The sequence below is a fragment of the Girardinichthys multiradiatus genome, chromosome 12, assembly GCF_021462225.1.
Source record: "Girardinichthys multiradiatus isolate DD_20200921_A chromosome 12, DD_fGirMul_XY1, whole genome shotgun sequence".
NCBI lineage: Eukaryota > Metazoa > Chordata > Actinopteri > Cyprinodontiformes > Goodeidae > Girardinichthys > Girardinichthys multiradiatus.
In genome coordinates this window covers 48,938,063-48,964,619 of record NC_061805.1, presented here as the reverse complement: position 1 = coordinate 48,964,619, position 26,557 = coordinate 48,938,063, and the positions used below count along the sequence as shown (strand labels likewise).

The 26,557-nt window shown below is 40.0% G+C and overlaps 1 protein-coding gene across 1 annotated transcript in view; it reads left to right on the top strand.

Annotated features, from left to right (window-relative positions):
* Positions 1–26,557, top strand: part of fras1 (Fraser extracellular matrix complex subunit 1) — a 379,704-nt gene that overhangs the window by 278,699 nt on the left and 74,448 nt on the right. Inside the window, exons 30-40 of the mRNA XM_047381020.1 lie at positions 1,468–1,646; positions 7,124–7,240; positions 9,502–9,616; positions 12,086–12,223; positions 12,625–12,657; positions 15,065–15,196; positions 15,387–15,509; positions 16,788–17,035; positions 18,219–18,370; positions 19,926–20,088; positions 21,727–21,859. Coding sequence (XP_047236976.1) covers positions 1,468–1,646; positions 7,124–7,240; positions 9,502–9,616; positions 12,086–12,223; positions 12,625–12,657; positions 15,065–15,196; positions 15,387–15,509; positions 16,788–17,035; positions 18,219–18,370; positions 19,926–20,088; positions 21,727–21,859 — 1,533 coding nt within the window. The remainder of the gene's footprint in view (positions 1–1,467; positions 1,647–7,123; positions 7,241–9,501; positions 9,617–12,085; positions 12,224–12,624; positions 12,658–15,064; positions 15,197–15,386; positions 15,510–16,787; positions 17,036–18,218; positions 18,371–19,925; positions 20,089–21,726; positions 21,860–26,557) is intronic.

The following is a 26,557-nucleotide window of genomic DNA, read 5'->3' as shown; positions in this document are numbered from 1 at the left end:
CCCACGCATGCACTGGGAGAACATGCAAACCCTGGGATTTGAACCCGAGAAAAAGGCCACAGAAGTAACTATAATTATTACAGAGGGCCAGATTATATGCTGAACTTGGTTACTTCAAAAGTAGATTTGATATCGGCTGTTGGTAACAGAAGTCATTGCAGCTGAACAATAAAATATGGCATGTCAAACTAACAAGTGAAGCTTTTATTACCTTTCTGTAAAGAATACTTTAAAAACTCAACAGTTGAATAAATGAAACATTTGCAGCTTGTAGTATTTTACTGTAAACTCTGTTTGACCTTGTTGCTTTACGCTGTAGTCCCTGAGTTCTCCAAAAACAGCCTCATTACCTTTGGCTTCAGTAAATAAATACCAGTGAGTAGAGCTGCAGATTACTGGGAAATGGGATATTATTACTCTTATTACGTTCTGATCCGGTCCAGTCCGAACTAAAATGGTTCATACCAGGATTTGCCCATACGAGAGTACAAACCAGGCTTTCCGGGACAGCTTCTCAGTTTCATTTTCATATTGAACATTTGGGACTTATGTATCTTTTTTTGTTACATTACCATTAATTTAACAAAAATAAAGCAGTGTAGAACACCCTAGATGCAAAATACAAAGCAGAACCAGATACTGGATCCTGCCCATCAAGGGGAGATTTTCAGTCATTTCTATTCTGCAAGAAGCGGCTGAAGTTTGTCCAGCGTTTGTCTAACTTAGCAGTTCTCAACCAAACAGAACACAGTTTAATGTCTGCAGAGCAAGCTGCACTTGGTGCCAGCTCCTCGGTTTGAAAAGCAGCTTTGATTCAGATTTCACAGAAAATATTATCGCCACAGTTTATCAGACACAACACCCATTACGTTTGACGTTCTTCTCCTAATTAAAAGGGAAAGTCTCTGTTGCATCTGATCTTAAATTGTATAATTTGTTTCTCTAAACTGCCACACAATATAATATTGACCATTTCACCAGAGAATGAGGCAGTTCTTATCCAATAATTCCCTAATTTTATACAAATCTCCTCTTAATTTGGGTCATGTCTCTTTAAACATCTGTAACTTCAAGGGTTTATAATAAATATTCACACCAAGAGTTTTCTTTTTTATTCAGTTTCAAGATAATGTAACTTTAATGTTATGCAGGATTTCTTAAGAGTGCTAAACCTTTTAAGTTGAGGTATTTTCCATTAAAGGATAATTTAGCCAGTTAACTCTGGAAGCTGCTTCTGTAACCTGTGATGCTGAAATACCATTTTTTCACACATTAAAACCTGTTTAAAGTCTTTCTATCTTTAAAAACAAGCCTCATCTTTTATCCCAGTGTCCATGTCTTATATGTTAAGGATTTCTATGATGCCCATTTTTATACTTCTTATGTTTGATGAATAATTTATTGTACAAACAATAAAATGCCACAGATAAGAGGGAAAACCTTTGATCACCTCCATCCTCTGTCTAGGGGAGGTGGTGCTTGTGTCCATGCCAGCTGACAGCCCACCAGAAGGCTGGGATTCCTCCCTGATCGATGACCAACGGTTTACGCCCACAGCGTCTTTCACCCAGCAGGACGTAAACGACGGCGCGGTCTGGTACCGCCACTTTGGCTCGAGTTACGACAGCGACTCCTTCCAGTTCCAGGTCAGAGCTAACATTGTGCTTCACTTTCCTCTTCACTGTGTGTAGCAGTAGAATAAACCAGGGCTCTGGTCCAGCCTCCAGATCCAGTTCTTTAAAACCTTTTTAGTTATTGCTCTGACTGTAGATGCACACGAGCCTTATTTAAAGACCTTGTTGTCTTGTCTTTCCTATTTTGATCAGTAGCTAAAAGAAACTAAAAGAGGAATTTATATTTAGGAGCTTCTACATGGCAGGGCCTTTATGTGATTATAGGTAAATGTTACATTCTGTATGTGGAGTGAATTTTAATTAACACTAAGCAATTTTTTGAATGTATAGATGCAGCATGGCCATTGTAGCATACAAACAAGCTTAAAAAGCTCTGTGTTGTAGGTTTGTAGACTCAACCACACATTCAGCCTCATCGTGTTTAACCCAGGGGTGATAGACCTGCCCTGGACAAACACCCTGACACTTCCTGACGTTACAGTAGCTAAATCTTCTGGGTAATTTGGCTGAAACGCACCTTAAGTTGTGAATGGAAATGAATTTGGTCTGATTTAGAAGTAATTTAGTACACACGCAAACCAGAGATGGAAATGCTTATGACATGATTGGCAAGGAGCTGAAAATATCTGTAACGGGCTCCATTAGTGAATTGCTGGCGTAAACAGACTGTTTCCGGAGCATCTGACAGTCAGTCAAAGCAGCAATTGGATGTCTCATTAGACAGTTTTACCTGCGCATGATAATAGTCTTAATGCGGGGTCTGCATGAGGCTGGGTGGACGTGTTCAGCAAGGGCGTTTATGCTGGAACCCGTGGGTACATCATGTGTAAGACATCAGATTGTGTTCCAAGTACATTTAGAGACGCTGGTCTGGCAGCTTAAGTTATGTTAAGACTAGAAATGGAAAACTTCCAAGTTTTCCTCCACTGTTCAGACAGCACTGATTGGCTACAATATACTTTTCAGAGAGACTAACATCCGGAGTTACATTTTGTTTAGATTTTGGTTTTGGTTGCATTTGGTTTATTGTAGTGCAGCCCCTAATGGTTATCTGAGGTCAAAGGTTGTTATTTATATTTATGGATTAGGATCTGGGTAATCTGGTGGCCTAGCTGGTGGCCTAGCTGAAATCAGCACTCAACAAAAACCACAGATCATAGGAATTAATTAAAGTTTGACAACCGCATAAAGTCCGTTACTAAATCAGCTTAATCATATCTTAAAAACTGTGCCACGATGAAGGCCTTCTTGTCAAGAAAGGAAACAGAAAAGCTGCTGCATGCCTTTAATTTCAGTAGGTTGGATTAGTGTAACAGTGTCTTTACAGCTCAGCTCTCTGTAAACTATCAATCATGCTGCTGCTAGAGTCCTGACCAACACCAGGAAAATGAATTACATAACCCCCACTGCAATGCCCCCCCCGAACCATGTAGACCCGTCAGGTTTGACCTGCTGACTCAATGTTCCCAGAACCATTTAGCGTCTCTGCTCCTTAGCTCTGGAGGAAACTCCTTGAAAACCTGAGATGTTCAGAAACTGTTTTAAATCAGAACTGAAACATTTTGGATGACAGCAGCTTTTTATTAAGCAACCTGACTAATAATATGTTGGGAATATCTGTATTTTAACATATTTATGTCTTGTATGCAATGCTTTTTATGCTTCTTTTTTTTTCTAACTTTCCCTTGACGTCCTGTAAAGCTCTTTGGATTCCCTTCTGTATAAATGGTGCTATAGAAATAAACTTGACTTGCCTTTGATTTAAAGCATTGACCTAGAAGTTAGTTTAAATCTGCCAGCTCTATGATAAGAGCTCATAGCAACATCCAATTATCTCAGTTCTCAGGGACAAGGAAATGTCCCACAAACCTTCTGAGTTTTGTAAAGTTTGTCACAGCAAGGGTTTAAACCTGTCAGGGTGGCGTTGCAGTCTATGTTTGACGCTGAACACAAACTCTGCTCCGTTTGGTTGTTGACATTCAATAATGTGAAAAGCACACATATACAGTACAATACAACCAACACTATACAGGCAGGAACTTCAATAAACTAATGTGTCATGGTTGGTGTTTTTGTGTTTTAATGGCCAACTAATCTAACACTAGAAAATGCACTAAAATGTTCAGTCAGAACACAGGAACAAGTAAGAAGCTAAACACAAAGATAATTAAAAAACAATACTAAAGAACTCAGGAATGATCAGAAAACAAACACAAATAAAAACCAAAAACAGCCAGGGATCATGACATCTAATATTCTTTCTTCGTATTTTTATTTTTTTAAATACATCCACCCACATCTACAGTGACGTGAAAAAGTATTTGCCCCTCAGAGATTTCTTCAGTGTTTGCTTTTTGTCACACTTAAATGTTTCAGATCATCAAACTGTTTGTATTATCAGACAAAAATAATCAGAGTAAATGTAAAATACAGTTTTCCATTTGATTTAAGAGGGAGTATCTAAAGCTATTTAAACCAGCCTGACCCCCATCATGAAATTATGAATTAAAAGTAACACATCATACCTCCATCATATGAAATTTAAAAAGATTTTAGAACATTTTAGTTGAAAACATGCAGACCATCCATCTTAGTCCAGATGTACACAGAATACAGAAGATTGAGCACTAGTACTTCATCAGTGTTGCTGTTGACCTCTTGGAAACGTTCTTGACCACTTCCCATTTTATTCCTTTTAGAGAAATGTTTCAGGTTTAAGTGTTCAGTGATAAAGCAACCAGAACCCCTCCACCCCCCCAAAGAAAGTAAAGACCTTCAGAAACTTTTAAACAGTTCCATATGAGTAGCATGGCATTTATGTTTAATCGAATCTGCCGTATAATCAGTAATTTACTGCAACGACACCGCCTCCAGTAAATCCAGCTGACTCGGCTCTGACTCTCATGACAGCACATTACTTGTGATTGGTGGCACTGACTCTCCAGGCTTCATCTCTACAAGTTATCCAACTTAATTTACACCAAAAAGATGCGACACGAACGAGATGAAGCGGAATGACAGGGTGGATTCAGACGGAACCGCTGCGAGTTCTGTTGCAGCGTGAATTTCAGGGCAAGCCTCAGGACCGTGTTTGACAAAAAAAAGGTCAAATATTGAGCTTTTTCTTTAACTGGTGTAAAGAAGGCTGAGTTTAGACTCATCCACCTGCTGCTTCTCAGCCCTTCAGTTAGAATAATCTCAAAGTCTAATTGAAATCCCCGGAGTTATTGGATGGTAAAAGTAAAGAGGTCAATAAAAGCCTGACCTTTCAGCTGAGAATGGAGAATAAGGACTGGGTTATTATTCTTTGTATTCAGCATTAGTGGCTATTAGCACTCAGAGACAACATGTGGAGAAGAAAAGCTGCTAACCTGGGAAGAACCTCAGGGATTTGAAACGTTATTCTAGCAAACGCCCTCCACTTTCAAAGCACCATTTTAACCTTAGTGCTTCCATAAAGTGCTTTACAGAGTTTCCTCTTGTCTGTCGGGATAAAAGCCGGCTCTGTTCGTCTCTTTTTGCAGGATTGTAAATGTTTTATGACAGAGGTCGTTGACAGATGGGAAGATTTTAACTCAGTAACAGCCACACCTCAGACCTCTTTCCAGGCAATCATCACAGCTGTGGAGGATCTGCAGGAGCCAGACTAAATTCACTGTTATGATTTATCAGACTTACAGGTGAGATAGGTCAGATCAGTTTTTATTTTGATGTTTTATTTCTGCCATAACATTTACACTAAGCCAAGTCCAATTGTAATTGGAGTAAAATTCGATTTAATAGCGATGTAGTCATTATACAATATAAAATCAGGGTCTTTTTTTCCTACACTGTAGAGCGATCTGCGTAGTTAGAGTAATAAAAATGAGAATTTGAACACCAGCTGAGCAATAAAACCACAACCTTTAAATCTTAATCTCTCCAAACAACAGCCAAACATTGATAAGGAATGGTCTAGCTTAGAAGGGGCTGGCAGGTCTGGCAGTGGCTCCAGGGGGTGAGTGGTCACATGGGGAAGATACTGAAGCATCTGACAGTCAGTCAGAACAATCAGTGAAGGCCAGGAGACACCTTGTGGGTTTGCATAAGCCTGATTGATCGTATTGCCCTGCATGTGGACCTACAGATTACAGGTTTTTTTCTATTGTGAAGCCAATATTTTAAAATCAAGACCACTTATAGCCAATATATAGCTGATAATTATTTATTTGGCAGATATGTTTTGTTTCCCAATCTGCACTTTTCTTTAGATATGAAACGTCTATGTTGGTGTTGTGTGACACATTGGCTCTTCTTTACCTCTGTAGATCTGCTAGTGGAGACATTTAAGGTGACCCAACATGTTTCCAGATCTGCTCTATCAAACAACAAAGATTCTGCAGTACAGCTGATGATGTTGGAGATATGTGCATTAATTGTGTTGAGGTCCTCCTATAGCCAGCCATGCTGGGTCAGCTCAGACATCAGCTCCGAACCAGTACTGGTCTGTCAGATCTCCAGGTCCAGTTATTATACCTGAAGGTTAAATTGCTGACTCTATTCTCCACCGTCTCACTGCTTGTAGTCATTTCTGAGGAACTTCCACTCTCCACTAGGATGGGACCAGTGGGAGGGTTCTGTACAAGTTCATCTCAAAAAATTTAATATGGAGAAAAAAAATATATGTTTTTTTTGTCATTCATTTTAAAAAGTGAAACTTATATATTTTATAGATTCATTCCACATAGAGCGAAATATTTCAAGCCTTTGTTTTTTCTCATTTTTAAGGTTATGGCTTACATATAATGAACACCCAACATTCAGTGCCTCAGATATTTGAATATTACATAAGATCAATAATTTTAAACAGGCATGGAGACGATCAGCCTGTGGTTCTGCTGAGGTGTTCTGAAAGCCCAGGGTTCTTTGATGGCTGCCTTCAGGTTATCTGCATTGTTGGGTCTGGTGTTTCTCATCTTTCTCTTGACAATACTCCATAGGTTCTCTATGGGGTTCTGGTCAGGCCCGTTTGCTGGCCAATTAAGCACTATAACACCATGGTCTTGGGACCAACTTTTGTCCACCAAGTTCTGTTGGAGAATGAAATCAGCGTCTTTATAAAGCTTGTCAGCAGATGGAAGCATGAAGTGCATGAAGATGTTCTGGTAGATGGCTGGGCTGACAGTAGACTTCAGAAAACCCAGTGGACCAGAACCAGCAGATGACATATCACCCCAAATCATCACTGAAACTTCACACTGGACGTTAAGCAGCTGGGGTTCTGTACCTCTCCACTTTGGACCACTGACAAAAAGCCTCTGTGAAGATCCAGCTTTTTTTAAATAAAGCACTGTGTGTGTCATGATTCTTCATGAATTGAAGTATTTTGAAATAAATTGCTAAAATAAATAAACTTTTTAATGATAATTTACTGAGCTGCAGCTGGATGTTCATGAACAGGAGGGGTTTCAGTCTCCGGTACAAAACCTTTTCTCTGTGTGTGTCTGCAGGTTTCCTCAGATGTTTCTCCTGTCATACAGAGCGATGCTCAGACGTTCACTATCGGAGTTCTACCTCAGATCCCAGGATTTCCACAGCTGGCCCCGGACTGCGACCTGCAGATCACAGTGAGCCAAAGCAAAACCAAGCACACTTAGATGTCACTGACCCCGGAGCTTTAATAAATCCTGATGAAAACAGTCCTCCAAAACTTTATTGTTCCTGTAGTTTGTGTCCTGCTATCTTATCACTGCAGTGACAGATAGGTTAAAGGTGGGGGTGGGATTACATCCGGGATCAGCCTCTTATTGTGTGCAAGCAGTGATGGAAAGGTTGGCCACTAAGGTCAGGCAGGAATCCCCATGGATTGTGATGTTTGCAGATGGACGAGCGTATGGCGAGCTGGAGCAAAACGCAGTAGAGGCAAGAGATAAGCTTTTTTTGTGAATGAAAAACAAGTGGAGTGGAGGTGCTGAGGGTGGAAAAGAGAAGGTTAGATATTCGAAAAAGGATGTTAAATATTGAGGAAAGCCACAGAGGAGGCTCATCCTCATGTTGTCATGTGATTAACTATTGCTAAACAGCCACCTATGTGATCATGTCTTCTCTAAGGGTTTTTAACAAAACTTACACTAGCTATTGATTTGAGGTGAAGTTGAAGAAATTAGAGGCATTACTCATACTCCTTTAAGCAGAGCACTAGTGTCACTTGCAGTGAAAGGGGCCCACAGCATCTTGCTGCCATCACCATGTTTTCCATTTGGTACATTGTTCTTAGTTTTGAAAGCCTTGACTCAACCAAAGCTTGTTGTTACTGAGGCCAAACAGCCCAGTCTTTGTATCGCCAACCGTAAAAGTTTTCTGCTCACTTGTCCATTTGGGCAGCTGAAATTTGCCAGAAAGTTTTGATTTTGGAACATAGTCTTCTTTCTTGGTCACCAACCTCTTGGGCCATGGTGATATAAAACTTGCTAGGTTTGAGCTTTGTTTGTTCCTGGGCTGTTTCTGAGCTAACCAATATCCTTTAATCTGTTGGAGATGGTCTGAATATGACCCAGAACATGACAAATTGATGACACATCTGTACTTAAGTACAGTTGTTTGAGCTGATGATTTTTGTAATCTACAATTGATTAGAAATGGCTCCAAAAATGTTCTTAGATGCCTAGTGAGTTCCTTGGAGCTTTCAATTGTTCTGAGTATTTATTAAGTACCGTCAAACTAATCCTGTTCATTCTGCAAAGATTTCAAAGACATAATTTCAATCTAATTATGCAAATTCAAGCTCAAACAGAAAAACACAGAAGCGCTGATCTAGGAGGACTTTCTATGTTAAAGAAAAAGAAGACGTTAATTGCAGCAGTAGCACCTATAATGGCTTAATCTAGAAGAGAAACAGCTAAACAGAAAGGCTCTGAGCCAGTTATCAAGATGTGATGAAAAACAGTACATACAGTTAGTTGCAGCAAAAGCTCAGCCAACTGGTTTGGCTAGGAGAGAGACAGGGGTAAACAGAAAGACAGGGCCAAGTGTATCATATGTAGGAAGAAAACATTAAGTTGGCAGCAGCTCAATCGATGCCCCCCCTCCAAGAAGGTGTAACAGCTAAACACAGAGCCAGGCCAGGTGTAGCTTCTAGAAAGTGGTAAAAACCACAAATGATGCAAAAAGGTTGCAAAATTGGAGAGTAGTGTGAGAATGTAGCAGAGAGTGTGAAAGTGGTCATTATGTCCTCCAGCAGCCTAAGTAGCAGCATAACGACACAGATAGCTCAAGATAAACTAAGCCACTCTAACTATAAGCTTTATCAAAAAGGAAAGTTTTAAGCCTAACCTTAAAAGTAGACAGGGTGTCTGCCTCACGGACTAAAACTGGGAGCTGGTTCCACAGGAGAGGAGCCTGATAACTAAAGGATCTGCCTCCCATTCTACTTCTAGAGACTCAAGGAGCCACCAGTGAACCTGCAGTCTGAGAACGAAGTGCTCTGTTAGGAACATATGGAACCATCAGATCTCTGATGTATGATGGAGCTAGATCATTAAGGGCTTTATATGTGAGGAGGAGAATTTTGAGCACCAAATATGAAAAGATTTAGGTGAAGGAATTTAATTGAGCGTGTTCAGTGTGTAACATTTGCACTAAACTGGTTGAATAAATGGGCGCAACATTGCTAATCCACCCACAGTAAGTCTATTTTCAAAAAGAGTTGCAACATAATCTGTAAAAAATGTCCATATATTGTATTTGTGTTTTTTCCTCTCATGACCAGAGAGGTTTGTGTCTCAGATATGATCACACTGGTCGGATCGCCATCTGTCTTGTAGGTCTATATGTAGCTCCTGGTTTTTTTTGCACATCTTAATATTTTAATTGGTGTCTATTTGTGGAGGCTCTGGAGGATCAGGTGACAGAAATAACACCTTCAGCTCTGTCCTTCATTGATTCTGGGACTCCCAGCGAGAAGCTCATCTATAACATCACCAAACCGCTCCTCCCGGGACAAGGTGAGCCATACACACACACACACACACACACATAAAACTACTAATAAACATTTAAAAACAGTAGAACCAGGATGTTTATACAGGTCCTTCTCAAAATATTAGCATATTGTGATAAAGTTCATTATTTTCTATAATGTCATGATGAAAATTTAACATTCCTATATTTTAGATTCATTGCACACTAACTGAAATATTTCAGGTCTTTTATTGTCTTAATACGGATGATTTTGGCATACAGCTCATGAAAACCCAAAATTCCTATCTCACAAAATTAGCATATCATTAAAAGGGTCTCTAAACGAGCTATGAACCTAATCATCTGAATCAACGAGTTAACTCTAAACACCTGCAAAAGATTCCTGAGGCCTTTAAAACTCCCAGCCTGGTTCATCACTCAAAACCCCAATCATGGGTAAGACTGCCGACCTGACTGCTGTCCAGAAGGCCACTATTGACACCCTCAAGCAAGAGGGTAAGACACAGAAAGAAATTTCTGAACGAATAGGCTGTTCCCAGAGTGCTGTATCAAGGCACCTCAGTGGGAAGTCTGTGGGAAGGAAAAAGTGTGGCAGAAAACGCTGCACAACGAGAAGAGGTGACCGGACCCTGAGGAAGATTGTGGAGAAGGGCCGATTCCAGACCTTGGGGGACCTGCGGAAGCAGTGGACTGAGTATGGAGTAGAAACATCCAGAGCCACCGTGCACAGGCGTGTGCAGGAAATGGGCTACAGGTGCCGCATTCCCCAGGTCAAGCCACTTTTGAACCAGAAACAGCGGCAGAAGCGCCTGACCTGGGCTACAGAGAAGCAGCACTGGACTGTTGCTCAGTGGTCCAAAGTACTTTTTTCGGATGAAAGCAAATTCTGCATGTCATTCGGAAATCAAGGTGCCAGAGTCTGGAGGAAGACTGGGGAGAAGGAAATGCCAAAATGCCAGAAGTCCAGTGTCAAGTACCCACAGTCAGTGATGGTCTGGGGTGCCGTGTCAGCTGCTGGTGTTGGTCCACTGTGTTTTATCAAGGGCAGGGTCAATGCAGCTAGCTATCAGGAGATTTTGGAGCACTTCATGCTTCCATCTGCTGAAAAGCTTTATGGAGATGAAGATTTCATTTTTCAGCACAACCTGGCACCTGCTCACAGTGCCAAAACCACTGGTAAATGGTTTACTGACCATGGTATCACTGTGCTCAATTGGCCTGCCAACTCTCCTGACCTGAACCCCATAGAGAATCTGTGAGATATTGTGAAGAGAACGTTGAGAGACTCAAGACCCAACACTCTGGATGAGCTAAAGGCCGCTATCGAAGCATCCTGGGCCTCCATAAGACCTCAGCAGTGCCACAGGCTGATTGCCTCCATGCCACGCCGCATTGAAGCAGTCATTTCTGCAAAAGGATTCCCGACCAAGTATTGAGTGCATAACTGTACATGATTATTTGAAGGTTGACGTTTTTTGTATTAAAAACACTTTTCTTTTATTGGTCGGATGAAATATGCTAATTTTGTGAGATAGGAATTTTGGGTTTTCATGAGCTGTATGCCAAAATCATCCGTATTAAGACAATAAAAGACCTGAAATATTTCAGTTAGTGTGCAAGGAATCTAAAATATATGACTGTTAAATTTTCATCATGACATTATGGAAAATAATGAACTTTATCACAATATGCTAATATTTTGAGAAGGACCTGTATAATTTACTTAATCACCTTCTTGCATTGAAACAGGATTTTGTAGTATTCCAACCCTCCAAACGTCTTCATTTAGAAGCTTTTAAATTGGACTTGTGTAACTGCTGCTGAAATAAATGCACCACTCAGACCTAAGCACGTTGTTTGGCCTAATGAGACGGAAAATGCTTTACAACAGCTCTCATTTATCAACTAATGGACTGATCAATTAGTGACGAGGCATTCTGAGGAGGGAGGTTAGATTCAGAAACATTTTTCAAAACTAAAAGGCAACTCGCTGCTCTTTGTTCTGTAGTTTTTATATCAGGAGGATAAATGCATTTCACACATCAGCTTCGTTGATGAGCCAAAGGATGTTTTAGGCAGTCGGCCCATTTTACCTGGAGCACCAGCCTCATGCTCTAGTTTTCAGTCTGGAAAAGTCAGGAATTATACTTAAATATTTTCCAGGTTTTGATAAATATTTCAGGGACTTTTTTTGCACTCCATTTTAACCTGGGAAATTTAAACATTTTTAACAGGGAGGGAATGAAAAGAAAATAATTTTATGAGAATGTTTTTTTTTTTTAATTCAGGAATTGTTATGACAAATGGGTCTGGACTTTATTTCATGGCATTTGAAAAAGGTACCTGTGCCGTTTTACCAGAATTATGCCTAAATATCTAAATATTTTGCAGATCCACTTTGAAAAAGAAGTCGCAGATTTGTCTGGACAGATATTTGTAGGTTTTCCAGTTTAAGTCTGTAAAGTTTGTCGTCTCCTGTGTTTGATTTTTAGGAGTCATCGAGCATCGAGACAAACCGTACAAGGCAGTGAAACATTTCACGCAGGCTGACGTCAACAACGGAAAGATCATCTACAGACCGCCACCAGCTCCATCACACCTCCAGGAGCTTTACCAGTACTCCTTTACTGGTGCGGCTTTACCCGCAGTCATTCATTATTTTATATCTTAGCCCTTAGTGAAGAAATATTTTATGAACTCAGCGCAGAGTCTTTTTAAAGTCAGCACAGGTGTTGAACGCAGTCTGAGGGCGGTTTGGACAGTTAAGAGCATTTTTGAAGACATCTTGGTTCCAAAAGATAATCCATAATCCAACATCAAAGCTGCCGGAGTTAAATGTTTCCTAATCCGGGTTTTTGGAGCTTTGCAGCAGAAACCCCATCATCTTTGCTTCCTGAGTTGTTTTAAGTATTCTTGCTTATTTGTTTAGTTTATTTTGTTCAGTTTGACAGGGCCTGAATGGAAAGTTAGGATTTTATTTTAGATTTCTCACCTTCCAGTTGTAACCGTTTCCTTTCTTTTAACAACACAGGCCTGCCGGAGTCTCTGAGTATTTATTTCACAGGTAAATATTCTTCATCCACCTACAACCTGGAAGGAGGACAAGATGAAGGAGACCTCTCCTCATTTCATGTCCTCATTTCATCTTTTTTACGAAACAACCCACTTTTCTTTCACCTCCTCTTTTTCACTGTTCACTGTTTGTTCTCTATTCTTCTTTACCTCCATTTTATGGTGAAAAACTATCAGTTTTTCATTGCACAGCTTTTTCTGTCTTCTTGATGTTTTGTGTTTGGGGTCTGCTCTCTAGTCGCTGGCAGATGCAGGTGAGACACAACAAGACTGTTTTTTTATTACAGTGACAAAGCTTGATTTACTTCTTTAGGCCCTGGAGCTTTTTGTGAAGATTCAATGAAAAGCTGTAAAATCCTGAACCTTCATCAGATTCATGATTCACTTATATGTAGAAATATTTCTCAGCAATGTACAACATTCAGGAAAATATTTTCTCCTACTTTAAAATATTGTCAGAACATATGAACTAAGGGGGGGGTTTGCACTGTGGTGCAGTTGGTAGCACTGTGGCCTTGCAGTGGCACGCCTCCCTGTGTATGCGTGGGTTCTCTAACTAATAGGTTCATACCTGCCCTTAGCTACGAGTACATGGTTGTTTGTTCTGTGTGTCTCTGTGATGGATTGTGACTTGTCCAGAGTTAGGAACCAGCTCCCCCGTGACACTTGACGAGCAAGTATAGATGGATATGAACAAGTAACAGTGGAAATTTTCATTCCTGAAGCATCTATATCAAGTTTGAATTGATTTATCTGGGACAGAAGTTACTTATATTCACTGATAAAATATATTTACAGAAGCACAAACACACACTCATGTTTACTAGACCACCTCCTGGAGAAAATGCAGCAGTGTACTGCTGAAAATGTGCTGCATTGGTGATTTTGTCGTTGCTGCGGTTTAACTCCTTCCTGTTTTACTTACATATCCCACATAGAGCTTTGGGAATGTTTTTGCTGTGACAGTTGTTAATTATCCATGGAGGGCAAGCATGAAACTATGTCCAGTCATACGAGGCCTGACGCTGCAGAGGATCCTTGCTGTTACTGCGACAACCTGTTTACAGCCTTGCTGGTTTATTTTTCTAGTTTGTTTACAGACTTGTCTTTGTCTTATAGGTGATTGATCACTGACCTCGTTCTCCTCGTATTTCTCCATGCAGTACACTCATATTTTCTCCATTCATTATTTCGCTCATCTTCATCATTCCAGCATCTGCATTAACCTACAGCTTGTAGTTTACAGCCTGCAAATGTAAACATCTGTTATTCAGTCAATAAACCAAAACAGCAACACAATTCAGGAAACTATGAGGCACTGAATGTTAAATTTAAGTTAAATATACAAGGATGGAAAAAACCAGGGAGTCAGATTGACCTCTTGGTTGTTTTAGTGTTAAACAGACTTACCAGTCGGGTCGGTGTCAGGACTGCACAGTATATCTCAAATAGATTGTCTACGCAATATTCATATCTCAAAGGACTGTTTGGAATGTGATAATTGTTGGCTAATATATTCCAAGTATTATGAACTTGCATTTTACATTTTATCATTGTATCATTTTACATTTTATCATTGTATCATTTTACATTTTATCATTGTATCATTTTACATTTTATCATTGTATCATTCATCCAGCTGGAAGGCAGCAGATGCTCACACCAGGTGCTAATGACCTTATCCTAAATGCTAAAGGAGTGATGGAAGCACAGATTGGACCTGATGTCATCACAATATTTAACATTATTATAGGCATCACAAGATTTTCTAATATCACACAGCCCTAGTCGGTAACCAGTTTATACTCCCAGATTGTGTCCAGATGTGGCCCAGAACATGTTTGGGAATGGGCTTTGGTCTCGTCCCCTCACACACTTGCAGACTCCCAGCTTTTCCTCCTCTCACTCCCTGGCCCTACCCACCGTCCCCAAGTAATGCAGACTGTTGCAGACTTTGCACAACTCAGCAATGTGGGTGATTCAGACAAAACATCTAATGTGTCCTCAGCTTTGCTAGGATGGATGGAATAATTATAAAAATGTTCAGAAAATGTGACTTAAAGCTGTTTTAGTACAAAAAAATGCTATTTGTTACTTTTACAACAAGCCCTAATAACTTACTAGCTGCTCTCATTTTTCAGTTATAGTTTTCACTGGACCAAATTTACCTTGTATTTCATTTTATTATGCACATTTTTTACAGTTTCTACACATAGAAAGTGTAAAATTATCAGCTTTGTTGTTATAGTTGGGTTTAATCTAAAATGCTGGGACGTTGTTTTATTTTCTTATATAAAGAATTCCCTCAAAGGGGACTCACTGTGTTTGGTTTTGCAGATATTTGTCAGCTTTGTCGAGTTTCTGCTTTTTCTTCATCCACTTGTGTTTTTGTGCCTCAGTGTCCGACGGCGAACACACCACTCCTGAGCTGGACTTTGTGATCCTGCTGCTGTCGAATCACCAGCAGCCGCCAGTGTTTCAGGTCCTGGACCCGCTGCTGGAAGTCAGATTGGGGGGACAAGCTGCCCTCGGTGAGAGATAACGAAAAACAACCCATCTGAAACAATGCTGAATGTGACAGTAGAACTACAGTATGCAAGTGGAAAGTGTGAGGGATGAAAACATGCAGCCGTTTGGAATCGGATAATTATTCTCTGCAGAAACATCGCGCTGAGGTTTTTTTGGTGGTCTCTTGAATATGATTTTCGTGTGCTTCTGTAGGAGGCCAGCAGTTAGCGGTAAGTGACGCCGACACGTCTTCAGATGACCTGGAGTTTGAGCTGGTTGATGCTCCCATCCACGGAGAGCTGATAAGAACTGACGACAGCGTCCGCATGAGTAATGGTAACCAAAATTATCTCCAGTTTCAACCCAAGACACATGGATATCTGTTGGTTCTGTTTTCAATTATTTTACCAATATATGTAATTTATTTCCAGCGTATAAGAAAACAAGTGAGACAACTGGAACAAGTTCAGCTATACTGAGCTGAAAATCAGAGTTTAGTGTAAGATGAAGGGAGCCCTCCTGTGTAGATATTGATATAAAGTGGGAATAAAGTAAAGTATGTCAGTTAACATCCTAATCTGTTAAATAGCTGATGTACAGGTTCCTGTTTTGACCAGAAGGTGAATTTTGGCTCTGGAGATCCGCTTTTGTGTTGATGTTGTCAAATGATCTGTATTATCATCCTGCTGAAAAATCCAAACATGACCCAAATTCACTTTTCTGAATTTTATTTTATTTAAAATGTAAGAGCATTTCAGAGTTCATGATGTCCAACAAGGTTAGAGAAACAAGCCCACATCATCATGGACCCTACATCGTACTTTACATTGGGAATAAGAAGCTTTTATGTTATAACAAACCCTCCTGGAGTGATTGTTGCTGAAAAGTTAATCTCATCTGACAAAAGCACAGTTAGCTTGTAGATGTTGTCTAATGGTTGCTATGGAGACATGGTGACCCCAAGGTGGCACACTTTGCTGTTTTAGCTTTGCAATTTCTTTACCACCTTTGTTACTGATTCCGTTGTTTTAGACTGTTTTAATTATTGCTCTAGATGCATTTTTGGACAAGTTAAGGCTTTCTGATTAATGTAGGTCGACATACATCTGTCTTTATTAAATGGCATGTTCTCTAGTCTTTCTGGTAAAAACAGGGCTAATGGTCAGGTCATAGTTATAGCTGCAGGGAAACAGGAAGTCGTGAATTAATAATTAAGGTTCTTAAGCACTCTGACCTTTACAAAGTAAAGTTAAACCCAAAACAAATATTAATTTTATGGGAGTTATAATAATTTCTTTATGTGCAACATTTTTACCCACAGAATAAACTAATTCAAATTAAATGTTGGAATTTTCTAAATGTTTTCAGGGGATAATGCTGCTGCATTAAATGATTAATTTATTTTAAGGGATTTTAAACATTAACCAGGCAGGCCAGAGCATGTGGAGGTTTCTGTATGTGAACAACAAAGTTTCTATTATCCCTGATGACAGTTTTTAGGTTTTGTTGAGTCAGGTTGCAGACAGAAGGCCTATCGGTGTCGGATATTTACACTCATTCCCAAAATGAGTTTAAAACAGCACAAACCCACTCAGAACCCGTCCTTCTCTCCAGGTGACACTTTCACCTTCAGCGACGTCACCCACAAAGTCCTGCTCTACCGGCACGCTGGCCTCTCCACCCAGGACGACGCCATGTCCTTCTCGGTCAGCGACGGGATCTCTATGGCAACCACGGTTGTGCAAGTGATGGTGCTGGGCCAAGCGGGCGACGGGCCTCAGAGAGACCCGGCAGCTACTCTTTCATTGGAAGTGGGCGAGAAAAGCAGCACTGTCATCAGACGCTCACACCTGGCCTACACTGTGAGTGAGAAGAGATGCATGCTGGGTAAAAGGTTTTAGAAACGGATGTAACTTTTTAACTTGTCTGTGTTGTATTTCTATGTACCTGAACCCTGGAACAAATGAAGAAATCACAGTTTCACTCTGTTTGAACTTCTTCATGCAGTTTCTGTCTGTGCTGTTGCAGCAAGCAGAGTCTATACAATAATTAGTATAATATATTACAACAGTTGTTTTAGTATAACTTCCTGGACAGATTGCATTCAGACTGCTGAACTAATAACATAAGTGTCTCAGATTATCGTGCGCTTTCCTTTGGTTGAGTTCACACTGTATTTAGTGCCGTCCAAGTGTGATTGAATCATCCAGGACAGATGTTAGTGCCAGGCCTGAACAAGGTCACAGTCGTAATTACAAATTTACAGTGCATGAACATTGACTAGGCTACTCTAACACACCTGCTTTGATCTAAACCCTTCCGTTGTCCTGCTAGAAGATGAACCTCCACCCCAGTCTCTAGTCTTCTGCAGTCTCAAAAAGGTTTTCTTCTAGGATTGCCTTGTATTTAGCTCCTCCCATCATCTCTGACCAGCTTCTCTTTCCCTGCTGAAGAAAAGCATCCCCACAGCATGATGCTGCCACCATCATGTTTCACTATAGAGGATTATGGCTTTATGGAGCTCCAGATTGTGGCGTGCACAACTGCTGTTAACAGATTCTCCAACCTGAGCTGTTGATCTCTGCAGCTCCTCCACAGTGACGATGAACCTTTTAGCCATTTCTCAGAATAATGCTCTCCTTGTTGGCAGTTTATGTGGACGTCCATGTCTGGGTTGGTCTGCAGTTGGTCCATCCTCTTTCCATGTTCAGATGATGGATTGATCTGAACATGGATTGATTGCTTTAAACTTCTCCAGAACCTTCTCCATGACCTGTCTGATGGGTTCCTTGGTCTTCGTGATGCTGTTTGACCCCCAATATTCCCTAACAATATTGAAAATCCTGCATTGTGTCCTTCCACTTCACAGTCCTGCTCTGTGTTGGTCTGTCGCATAAAATCTCAATAACAATCAACATTTAAGGTTGTGGTTGTAACAAAGCAAAATGTGGAAAAGTTCAGGGAGGATGAGGGCTTTTACAAAGCCCTGTGAGGTGTCATGACTGAATGGCAACACTAAGATCCTCTGTGCTTTGGTGATAACAGGACAACACATCCCCTGATGATCAGATCCACATTCAGCTGGTTTCTGTTCCGATGTACGGCATCCTGACCAGGACCTACTCCCAGCAGGAGCCACAGGAGCTGAGGGAGTATTCATCCTTCACCCAGGAGGACATCAACCTGCACAGGATCAGGTAAGAAAGGCACACATGTTCAGATGATGGATTTACTGATTTATGGAACCATCAGCGTATTAATAACATCTGGTAAACTTTCAGGATGTTACTGATGCCTTTTAATGTATAAAATCTTTTTTAAATTTTCCCAAAGTGCTCCTCCGAACTTCATTGTTAATAGTTTCTACACTGTGGAGCACATCTCACAGGGACTTTTGTTCCTTCTGATTGTTCTAATGTAGCTCCAGATGCCTGTAAAAGCATATGAATCATACAAACCTCAAGTGAAAGACATATTTTCAAGGCCATTAAAACAACCAATGAAACCATTATCAAAAACAAAAAGCTCTCATCCTAAAGTCAACAGACTTTCCTGGAATAACATTAAGGACCTTCAGCACCGGAGATGCTCTAATAAAGATGCTGCTCAAAACGGAGAGAGGAGCTATTTATTTCAGTTTGTAGGAGATAAAATGGTGTTAAGGGTTCTTCAGGCTGCGGTTGCAGTCATGATTAACTCTTCTGGTTGCAGCCCGACTCAGCCGGTATTATTTTTTTCTTCCACTTAAACCAGGAGAGGAAAAGGTTTAATTTCTTCAATCAAATGTTTCTGAAAGACACAAAACAAAAGAATTGACTCGAATCCTTTTGCTTTCATGAACTGAGCCTGAGGGCATAAGCTAAGCCGATTAGCAGAGCTCCAATATTAGCTGTTAGAGGGCGTGAGGTCCTTGGTGAGAGGCTCAATAATAAAGCATAAACATTTTCATGCTAACACCTCATTTCCATTCAATAAGCCTTTCTGAGATTCAGGCAAACAAATAGTTTGTGTTTGTTTTGACTGTATGGCTCAAACAGACAAGCCAGGAACTGTGGTGGGAATGTGGTGGATTGTATGGAAGTATAGATTTCAGTTCAATTATTACCTGAAGGATCTTTTCAGGAAAGCTAAAGGAGGAGATTACAGGAGAACTATTTATCCCTCATCCTTTAATAAGAGCTGAAAACACAAATGTGACAATATGTGTTAGGAGATGAGAAGCTTATTCCTAATTCATCAGTGTCCAGTGATGCCATGTTGCAACTGATAACCGTATGAGGCAACTCTGGAAATATTACATTACAGGTACATTTTAAAAGCACCAAACACCTGCAAAGGTTTCCTGGGCCTCTAAATGGTCTCTACTGGGTCAGTAGACTACACAATCATGGGGGGGGGGGGGGGGTCTTCTGGACATATAAGGCTCCTGGCCTTATATCTCTATATGCCAGAGATGAGGCCTGAGGCTCCGTCATTCGAGTAGAGCTGCTGCTTCTCCGCCACAACAAAAGGAGTCACTTAGGGTTGTTTGAACATCTAATCAGGATGTTTCCTGATCTTCTCCCTGTGGAGGATTTGCTAGGTATGTCCCAGTGAGAGGAGAAAACGGGGGACTAAATCCTTTCTGGCATTTAAAGCATGCTTCTGTGTAAAAAGCAACCAGGATCTTTTTTTAGCCAGCAGCTTAATTTTGAATCATGCTTTGAGCTTTTTTAGTTATCTAAGAAAAATAACCTGGTACTCCATTTGCAGGTACATCACTTCATTGGAGACGGGAAGCCAGCCGGTGACAGACATCTTCCATTTTGTTGTTCATGACGAAGACAACAATCGCCTTGACAACCAGATGTGCACAATAACCATCACCTCCACGCCCAGGCAGCCGCCGGTGGTCACCGTGCAAGGCGGCATCAAGGTAATCACTCTTACTTCCTGTTTTATTGTAATCTGTGAGAAATACCGAAGATATCGGTCTGAGAAACCGGAAAAAGTGTTTTACTGAATTAATTAAAACTTAATTAATCCCCAAAGAAGGGAAGTCAAATGAAAAAAAACTTTCTGCAGCTACAACAAATTATGCAGAGCAGAAGCAGATCTGCAGCCATGTTCACACTGGTGCAAAAGCTCCCAGTTAAAAACACTAAAACATCTGGTTAGCTTTAACAAGCCGCAACAGCTGTTAGATGATCAACTGAAGAATGATCCATCTTTCAGGTCCTGTTAAGGACTTTCAGCCGTCATTTTTTGTCCTCCACTTTCTTCAGGTTTTAAGCAAATTGCAAAATATGCCGTCATGTTTAAAACATTTGCACAGAACTTTAGGCTAAATAAGACTTTATTTAGCAGCCAAGCAGTTTATTTCTAACATGTAAAAAAAATACACAAAAACAATCCCCTATTAATAATAAATAACTATATAACATAGTGCAAAACAGAAGACAAACTTTGAGTATCAAAGAGTATATTTCTGAAAACTATATAAAAAATACACATTTGATATAAGTGTAGTTGAAAATAATTTAATTTAGAGCATTAGCTGTTAGGAAGGTAAATTTGTTAAGAAAATATGTAGTTTTGCTCTATTCTCCATCCTAAGCATCTATTATTTTTATTATTATATTTCTTGTTTACTCTGAATTACTGATGGAGGTATTTCATTAGTAAGATGCCATTAAAGTTCAAATTTTTGGCTTCGTAAAATCTTTCTCAGGATGTGTCTTTTTTCCATCTGTTTATCTCCTCCCACTCATCTGAGATTGGGTGACGGATGCAAAACAATTACTTATATATGGCACCATTCAGACACGAGGCAATCACAGAGGGCTACAGGACATTACCAGAAAGTATCAAAACATGCAAGAAAATATGGTTAGAATACAGATATTAAAGAGAAACAAATGTTTCAAATAGTTCATCAGTCAGATTGTCTGATCGAAAGCTGCTCTAAACAGTAACGTTTTGGTCCTGATTTAAAGGAACTAACAGTTTTTGGACATCTCAGGTTTCCAGGGAGTTTCTTCCCAGGTAGGAAACCCAGACATAACCTCCACGGCGATATTTTCCATCTCATTCTGGAGAGTGAATTTCCACATCCATGTTTAGGATCCCAAGGCGCCCAGGTCAGAATGGATATATAGTCCCTCCAGCAGGTTTTGGGCCTGCTGTGGGGTCCCCTTTTTGTTAAAAATCCTCCAAAGGGAGGCACCAAGGAGACGTCCCGATCCGATGCCTTAACCGACCAAATCGAAGAACTGAATAAGAAAAAACAATCTCAAAATTTTTAAGAAATTCTACATTAGCTGACTTTTATTTTACAAAACTAATTAAGATTTATTTTGAAGGGCACAATAAGTTAAATCAGAAACAAACTTAGAGAAATCTTTATCTGTGCCAATAATCCAGAATTTATGTAGCGATCCAAGAGGCTCATGAAGAAATAAAAAGATAGAAATTATGTTTATTCATGATATGCATCTTTATTCCCTGTTTAATGGTATTCAAAGTAACCGTAATCTACACTCGGTCAAAATGACCCGTTTCCTGTGTTCTCCAGGTCCAGGAAGGCGGCCGTGTGCTGCTCTCCACCAATCACATCACCGTATCCGACGTTCAGACGCCCTCGACAGACCTGCAGGTTTGGCTCGTCAGCCCTCCTAAATATGGCTTCATTGAAAACACAAACAGAGGTGGGTTAACAGTTTGTCCCCCCATTAACAACTTGCCTGCGCATATAGCAACATCACAACAGTCGCTCAGAATAATTTTCACATTTCTCATTGTGGCACATTCACGAGGCTGGTTGAATGTGTCCTGATGCCATCTGTCACAGCTTGATTATGTTGTGGATCAGTGCTGCTGTATAACCGGCAACAGATGGAGAAAACGCTATAGTTCCAATATTCTGGTGTTTTCTCCTCCTTTGTTTAGGAGAGGAGTAGATTGGGAAAATTAGAAAGGTGATCTGAAATGAAAACAAGCCTGTCCTCACAGGGGAAATGTATCTCTGTAAGAGCAGAGCGGAAGAAATCAAATTAAAAGCTCCAGTACTGACACAGATTCCCAAAGGGCTGAAAATCAGCAAGTAGTATGGAGACTTTTATAACATGAGCCTTTGGGCCCATGATGATGGCTACACAAAGGAGCTGGAAAGCATTAGAAGAGTCACTGTGTCTTCTTAGCACTCTACAAATCTGACCTATAGGGAAAGCATTAAGAACAAAGCCATAAATTGTCCACAAGTTGGTCAAACGCGACAAAAACTAAGTGTGAAGGAAGACTCTCTCTGCACAGCAACGGTACACATTAACTTAAAAACACCATCCCGAACGATCTGAAACATGGTGGTGGCAGCATTATGCTGTGGGGATTAAGAGAAAAGCTGGTTAGAGCTGATTGGAAGATGGGCGGAGCTAAATCTAGGACAATCCTTGTGTTACATGCTGCAGAAGACTTGAGACTGAGGTGAAGATTCACCTTTAAGCAGGACAACCACCCTAAACATAAAGACAGAGCTACATTGAAGTGGGTAAGATCAAAGCATAGTCCTAGTCAAAATCTAGCCAAAGAATTTGTTGCAACACTTGAAAATGGATGTTCACAGATGCTCTCCATCTAATCTGATTGAGTTTGAGCTATTCTGCAAAGGGAATCAGACAGAAACATCATTCTCTGGATGTGCAAAGCTAGAGGAGAAATATTCCAAAACCATTGTAGCTGCAATCACAGTGAAAGGTCATCAATACTCATGTCACACCTTTAAGATTTTTATTCATAAAATGTTTTTAAAACCATGTAACCCTTTTCTCCCACTTCACAATCACTTTGTGTGGGTTTATCACATAAAATCCCAATAAAATACAGTGTAAAAATTCAGATTGCTTGCCTTGTATGGACTCTTTGCAAGGCACCGTGGCAGAACTATACCAGAGACAAACTGCCTATTTATTCATAAAAGGAACTTCTTATTTAGTCAAATTTTTCCTTTTAAACCTAGTAATCTATAGGTTTAAAGTGTCGTGTTTCTAAACAAGTTAACCAAATCTACCCAAAAATAAACCTTTTTATTGTAGATTAGTTTGAGTCAAACAAATATAAATATTTGGCTTACACTGTTTTGCTAGTTATGTATTTTGTAAGCTAAGAGAGTTCTTATATGTTGCTCTTCTAATAAAGGATAAATGCACACAATCAAAGGCTCCTAACACCTATTGCTGCAGATAATTCAATTCAATTCAGTTTATTTATATAGCGCCAATTCACAACACGTCATCTCAAGGCACTTCACAAAAGTCAGGTACATACATTCCAATTAATCCTAACCATTGAACAGATTCAGTTATTTATTCAAATTGGATAAAAGGTTTTTCTGTCTAAGGAAACCCAGCAGATTGCATCCAATCAGTGACTTGCAGCATTCCCTCCTCCTGGATGAGCATGTAGAGACAGTGGACAGTGACTTTGCAGCAATCCCTCGTACTGAGCATGCATGTAGCGACAGTGGAGAGGGAAAACTCCCTTTTAACAGGAAGAAACCTCCAGCAGAACCAGGCTCAGTGTGAGCGGCCATCTGCCATGACCGACTGGGGGTTTGAGAGAACAGAGCAGAGACACAAAGACAACAAAGAAGCACTGATCCAGGAGTACTTTCTATGGGAAGGAAAAGTAAATGTTAATGGATGTAGCTCCTTTAGTCGTTTCACCTAGAAAGAAAAAACAGATAAACTCTGAGCCAGTTTTCAAGGTTAGAGTCTGAAAAATAGCACATAGAGTTAGTCACAGTAGAAGCTCAGTCAGTAGCTATGTCTAGGAGAGAGAAAGGGTTAAACACTGAAAGACAGGGCTATGTGGATCATCTGTAGAGGGTGAGCATTAAGTTGTTGCCAGCAGAAGCTCGGATGATGACCCTCTCCAGAAAGGTGTCACAGGTAGACACAGAGCCAGGCCAGGTGTAGCTTCTAGGAAGAGAAAAGAGAGAGAACATAAAGTTAAAAACTGAAATAACAGCAAATAATGCAAAATTGGAGAGTAGTGTGAGAATGTAGCGAAGAGGGTGAAAGTGGTCATTATGTCCTCCAGCTGCCTAAGCCTATCGCAGCTTAACTACAGAGATAGATCAGGATAACCTAAGCCACTCTAACTATAAGCTTTATCAAAAAGGAAAGTTTTAAGCCTAGCCTTAAAAGTAGACAGGGTGTCTGCCTCACGGACTAAAACTGGGAGCTGGTTCCACAGGAGAGGAGCCTGATAACTAAAGGATCTGCCTCCCATTCTACTTCTAGAGACTCTAGGAACCACCAGTAAACCTGCAGTCTGAGAACGAAGTGCCCTATTAGGAACATATGGAACAATCAGATCTCTGATGTATGATGGAGCTAGATCATTAAGGGCTTTATATGTGAGGAGGAGAATTTTAAATTATATTCTGGATTTAACAGGGAGCCAATGAAGGGAAGCTAAAATAGGAGAAATATGATCTCTCTTTTTAATTTTCATCAGAACTCTTGCTGCAGCATTTTGAATCAGCTGAAGGCTTTTAACTGCTTTTTGTGGACATCCTGATAGTAAAGAATTACAATAGTCCAGCCTTGAAGTAATAAATCCATGGACTAGTTTTTCAGCGTCACTCCTGGACAGGATATTTCTAATTTTGGCAATGTTCCAGAGGTGAAAGAAGGAAATCCTAGAAACCTGTTTAATATGGGATTTAAATGACATGTCCTGGTCAAAAATAACACCAAGGTTTTTTACTTCATTACCGGAGGTCAATTTAATGCCATCCAGGTTAAGTGATTGACTAAGCAGTTTCTTTTTGAAAGACTCCGGTCCAAAGACGACAACTCCTGTCTTGTCTGAATTTAGAAGCAGAAAATTTAAAGTCATCCAAGTTTTTATGTCTTCAAGATATGCTTGTAGTCTATCTAACTGGTTGGGCTCATCAGGATTCACGGATAAGTAAAGCTGAGTGTCATCAGCGTAACAGTGAAAATTTATTCTATGCTGCCTGATAATTTTACCTATTGGAAGCATATATATAGTAAAGAGAATTGGCCCAAGTACTGAACCCTGTGGTACTCCACAATTAACCCTGGAGTTTAAAGATGATTTATCATTTACATGAACAAACTGGAATCTGTCAGACAAATAAGATTTAAACCAGCCTAGCGCTGTTCCCCTGATCCCTACAGCATATTCCAGCCTTTTTAAGAGAATATTATGGTCGACTGTATCAAATGCAGCACTGAGATCTAACAGAACCAGAACAGACACAAGTCCATTATCTGAGGCCATAAGAATATCATTAGTGACTTTCAGCAGAGCTGTTTCAGTGCTATGATGAGCTCTGAAACCTGACTGAAACTCTTCAAACAGGTCATTGCTGTGAAAATGTTCACACATTTGATTAGCAACTATTTTCTCAAGAATTTTGGATAAAAATGGAAGATTGGATATAGGTCTGTAATTTTTCAAGTCATCTTGATCAAGCAAAGGTTTCTTAAGGAAAGGTTTAATTACAGCTACCTTAAAAGCCTGTGGTTCTGATCCATTTACTAAAGATAGATTAATCATATCTAAAATGGGGCTGGTAATCAGAGGGAACACTTCCTTAAATAATTTGGTTGGTATTGGGTGTAACATACAAGTTTAAGGTTTAGATGAAGCTAATATTTCTGATAACTCAGAAAGCTTCACAGGATCAAAACAGTCCAAACACAAATCAGGTTCTGCAGTTATTTCCAATGTTGTCTCACTTGCTGACGATGAAGTAATCATCTTCGGGAGTATGTCAAAGATTTTCTTTTTAATAGAATCAATTTTATTTAAGAAGAATCCCATAAAGTCATGGCTGCTAAGAGCTAAGGGAATGGATGGCTCAACAGAGCTATGACTCTGTGTAAGTTTAGCAACTGTACTAAAGAGAAACCTAGGATTATTCTTGTTCTCTTCTATTAATGATTAGAAATAAGCTGTTCTAGCTTGGTGAAGTGTCTTTTTATACAACAGTAGGCTATTTTTCCAGATTACGTAGGAATCCTCTAGGTGTGTAGAGCGCCATTTTCTCTCCAATTTTCTAACATTGTGCTTTAAAGTACGCAGCTCTGAATTAAACCAAGGAGCTAGCCTCCTATTAATGATTACCTTCTTTTTCAAGGGGGCTGCATAGTCTAATGCATCACGCAATGATGAAGTAACACTATGAACAGGAGAATCAATTTGTGAAGGGGAAGAAACAAAATTATTGCCCTCCACTGTGCTTTTCTGTGATAATGAGGAAATCAAAAGTGGAACAGATTCTTTAAAGGTTGTTACAGCATCGTCTGATAATGATCTACTATAATTAAATTTTCTTTCAGGTGTGGAGTACTCGGTTAAATTAAACTCAAAGG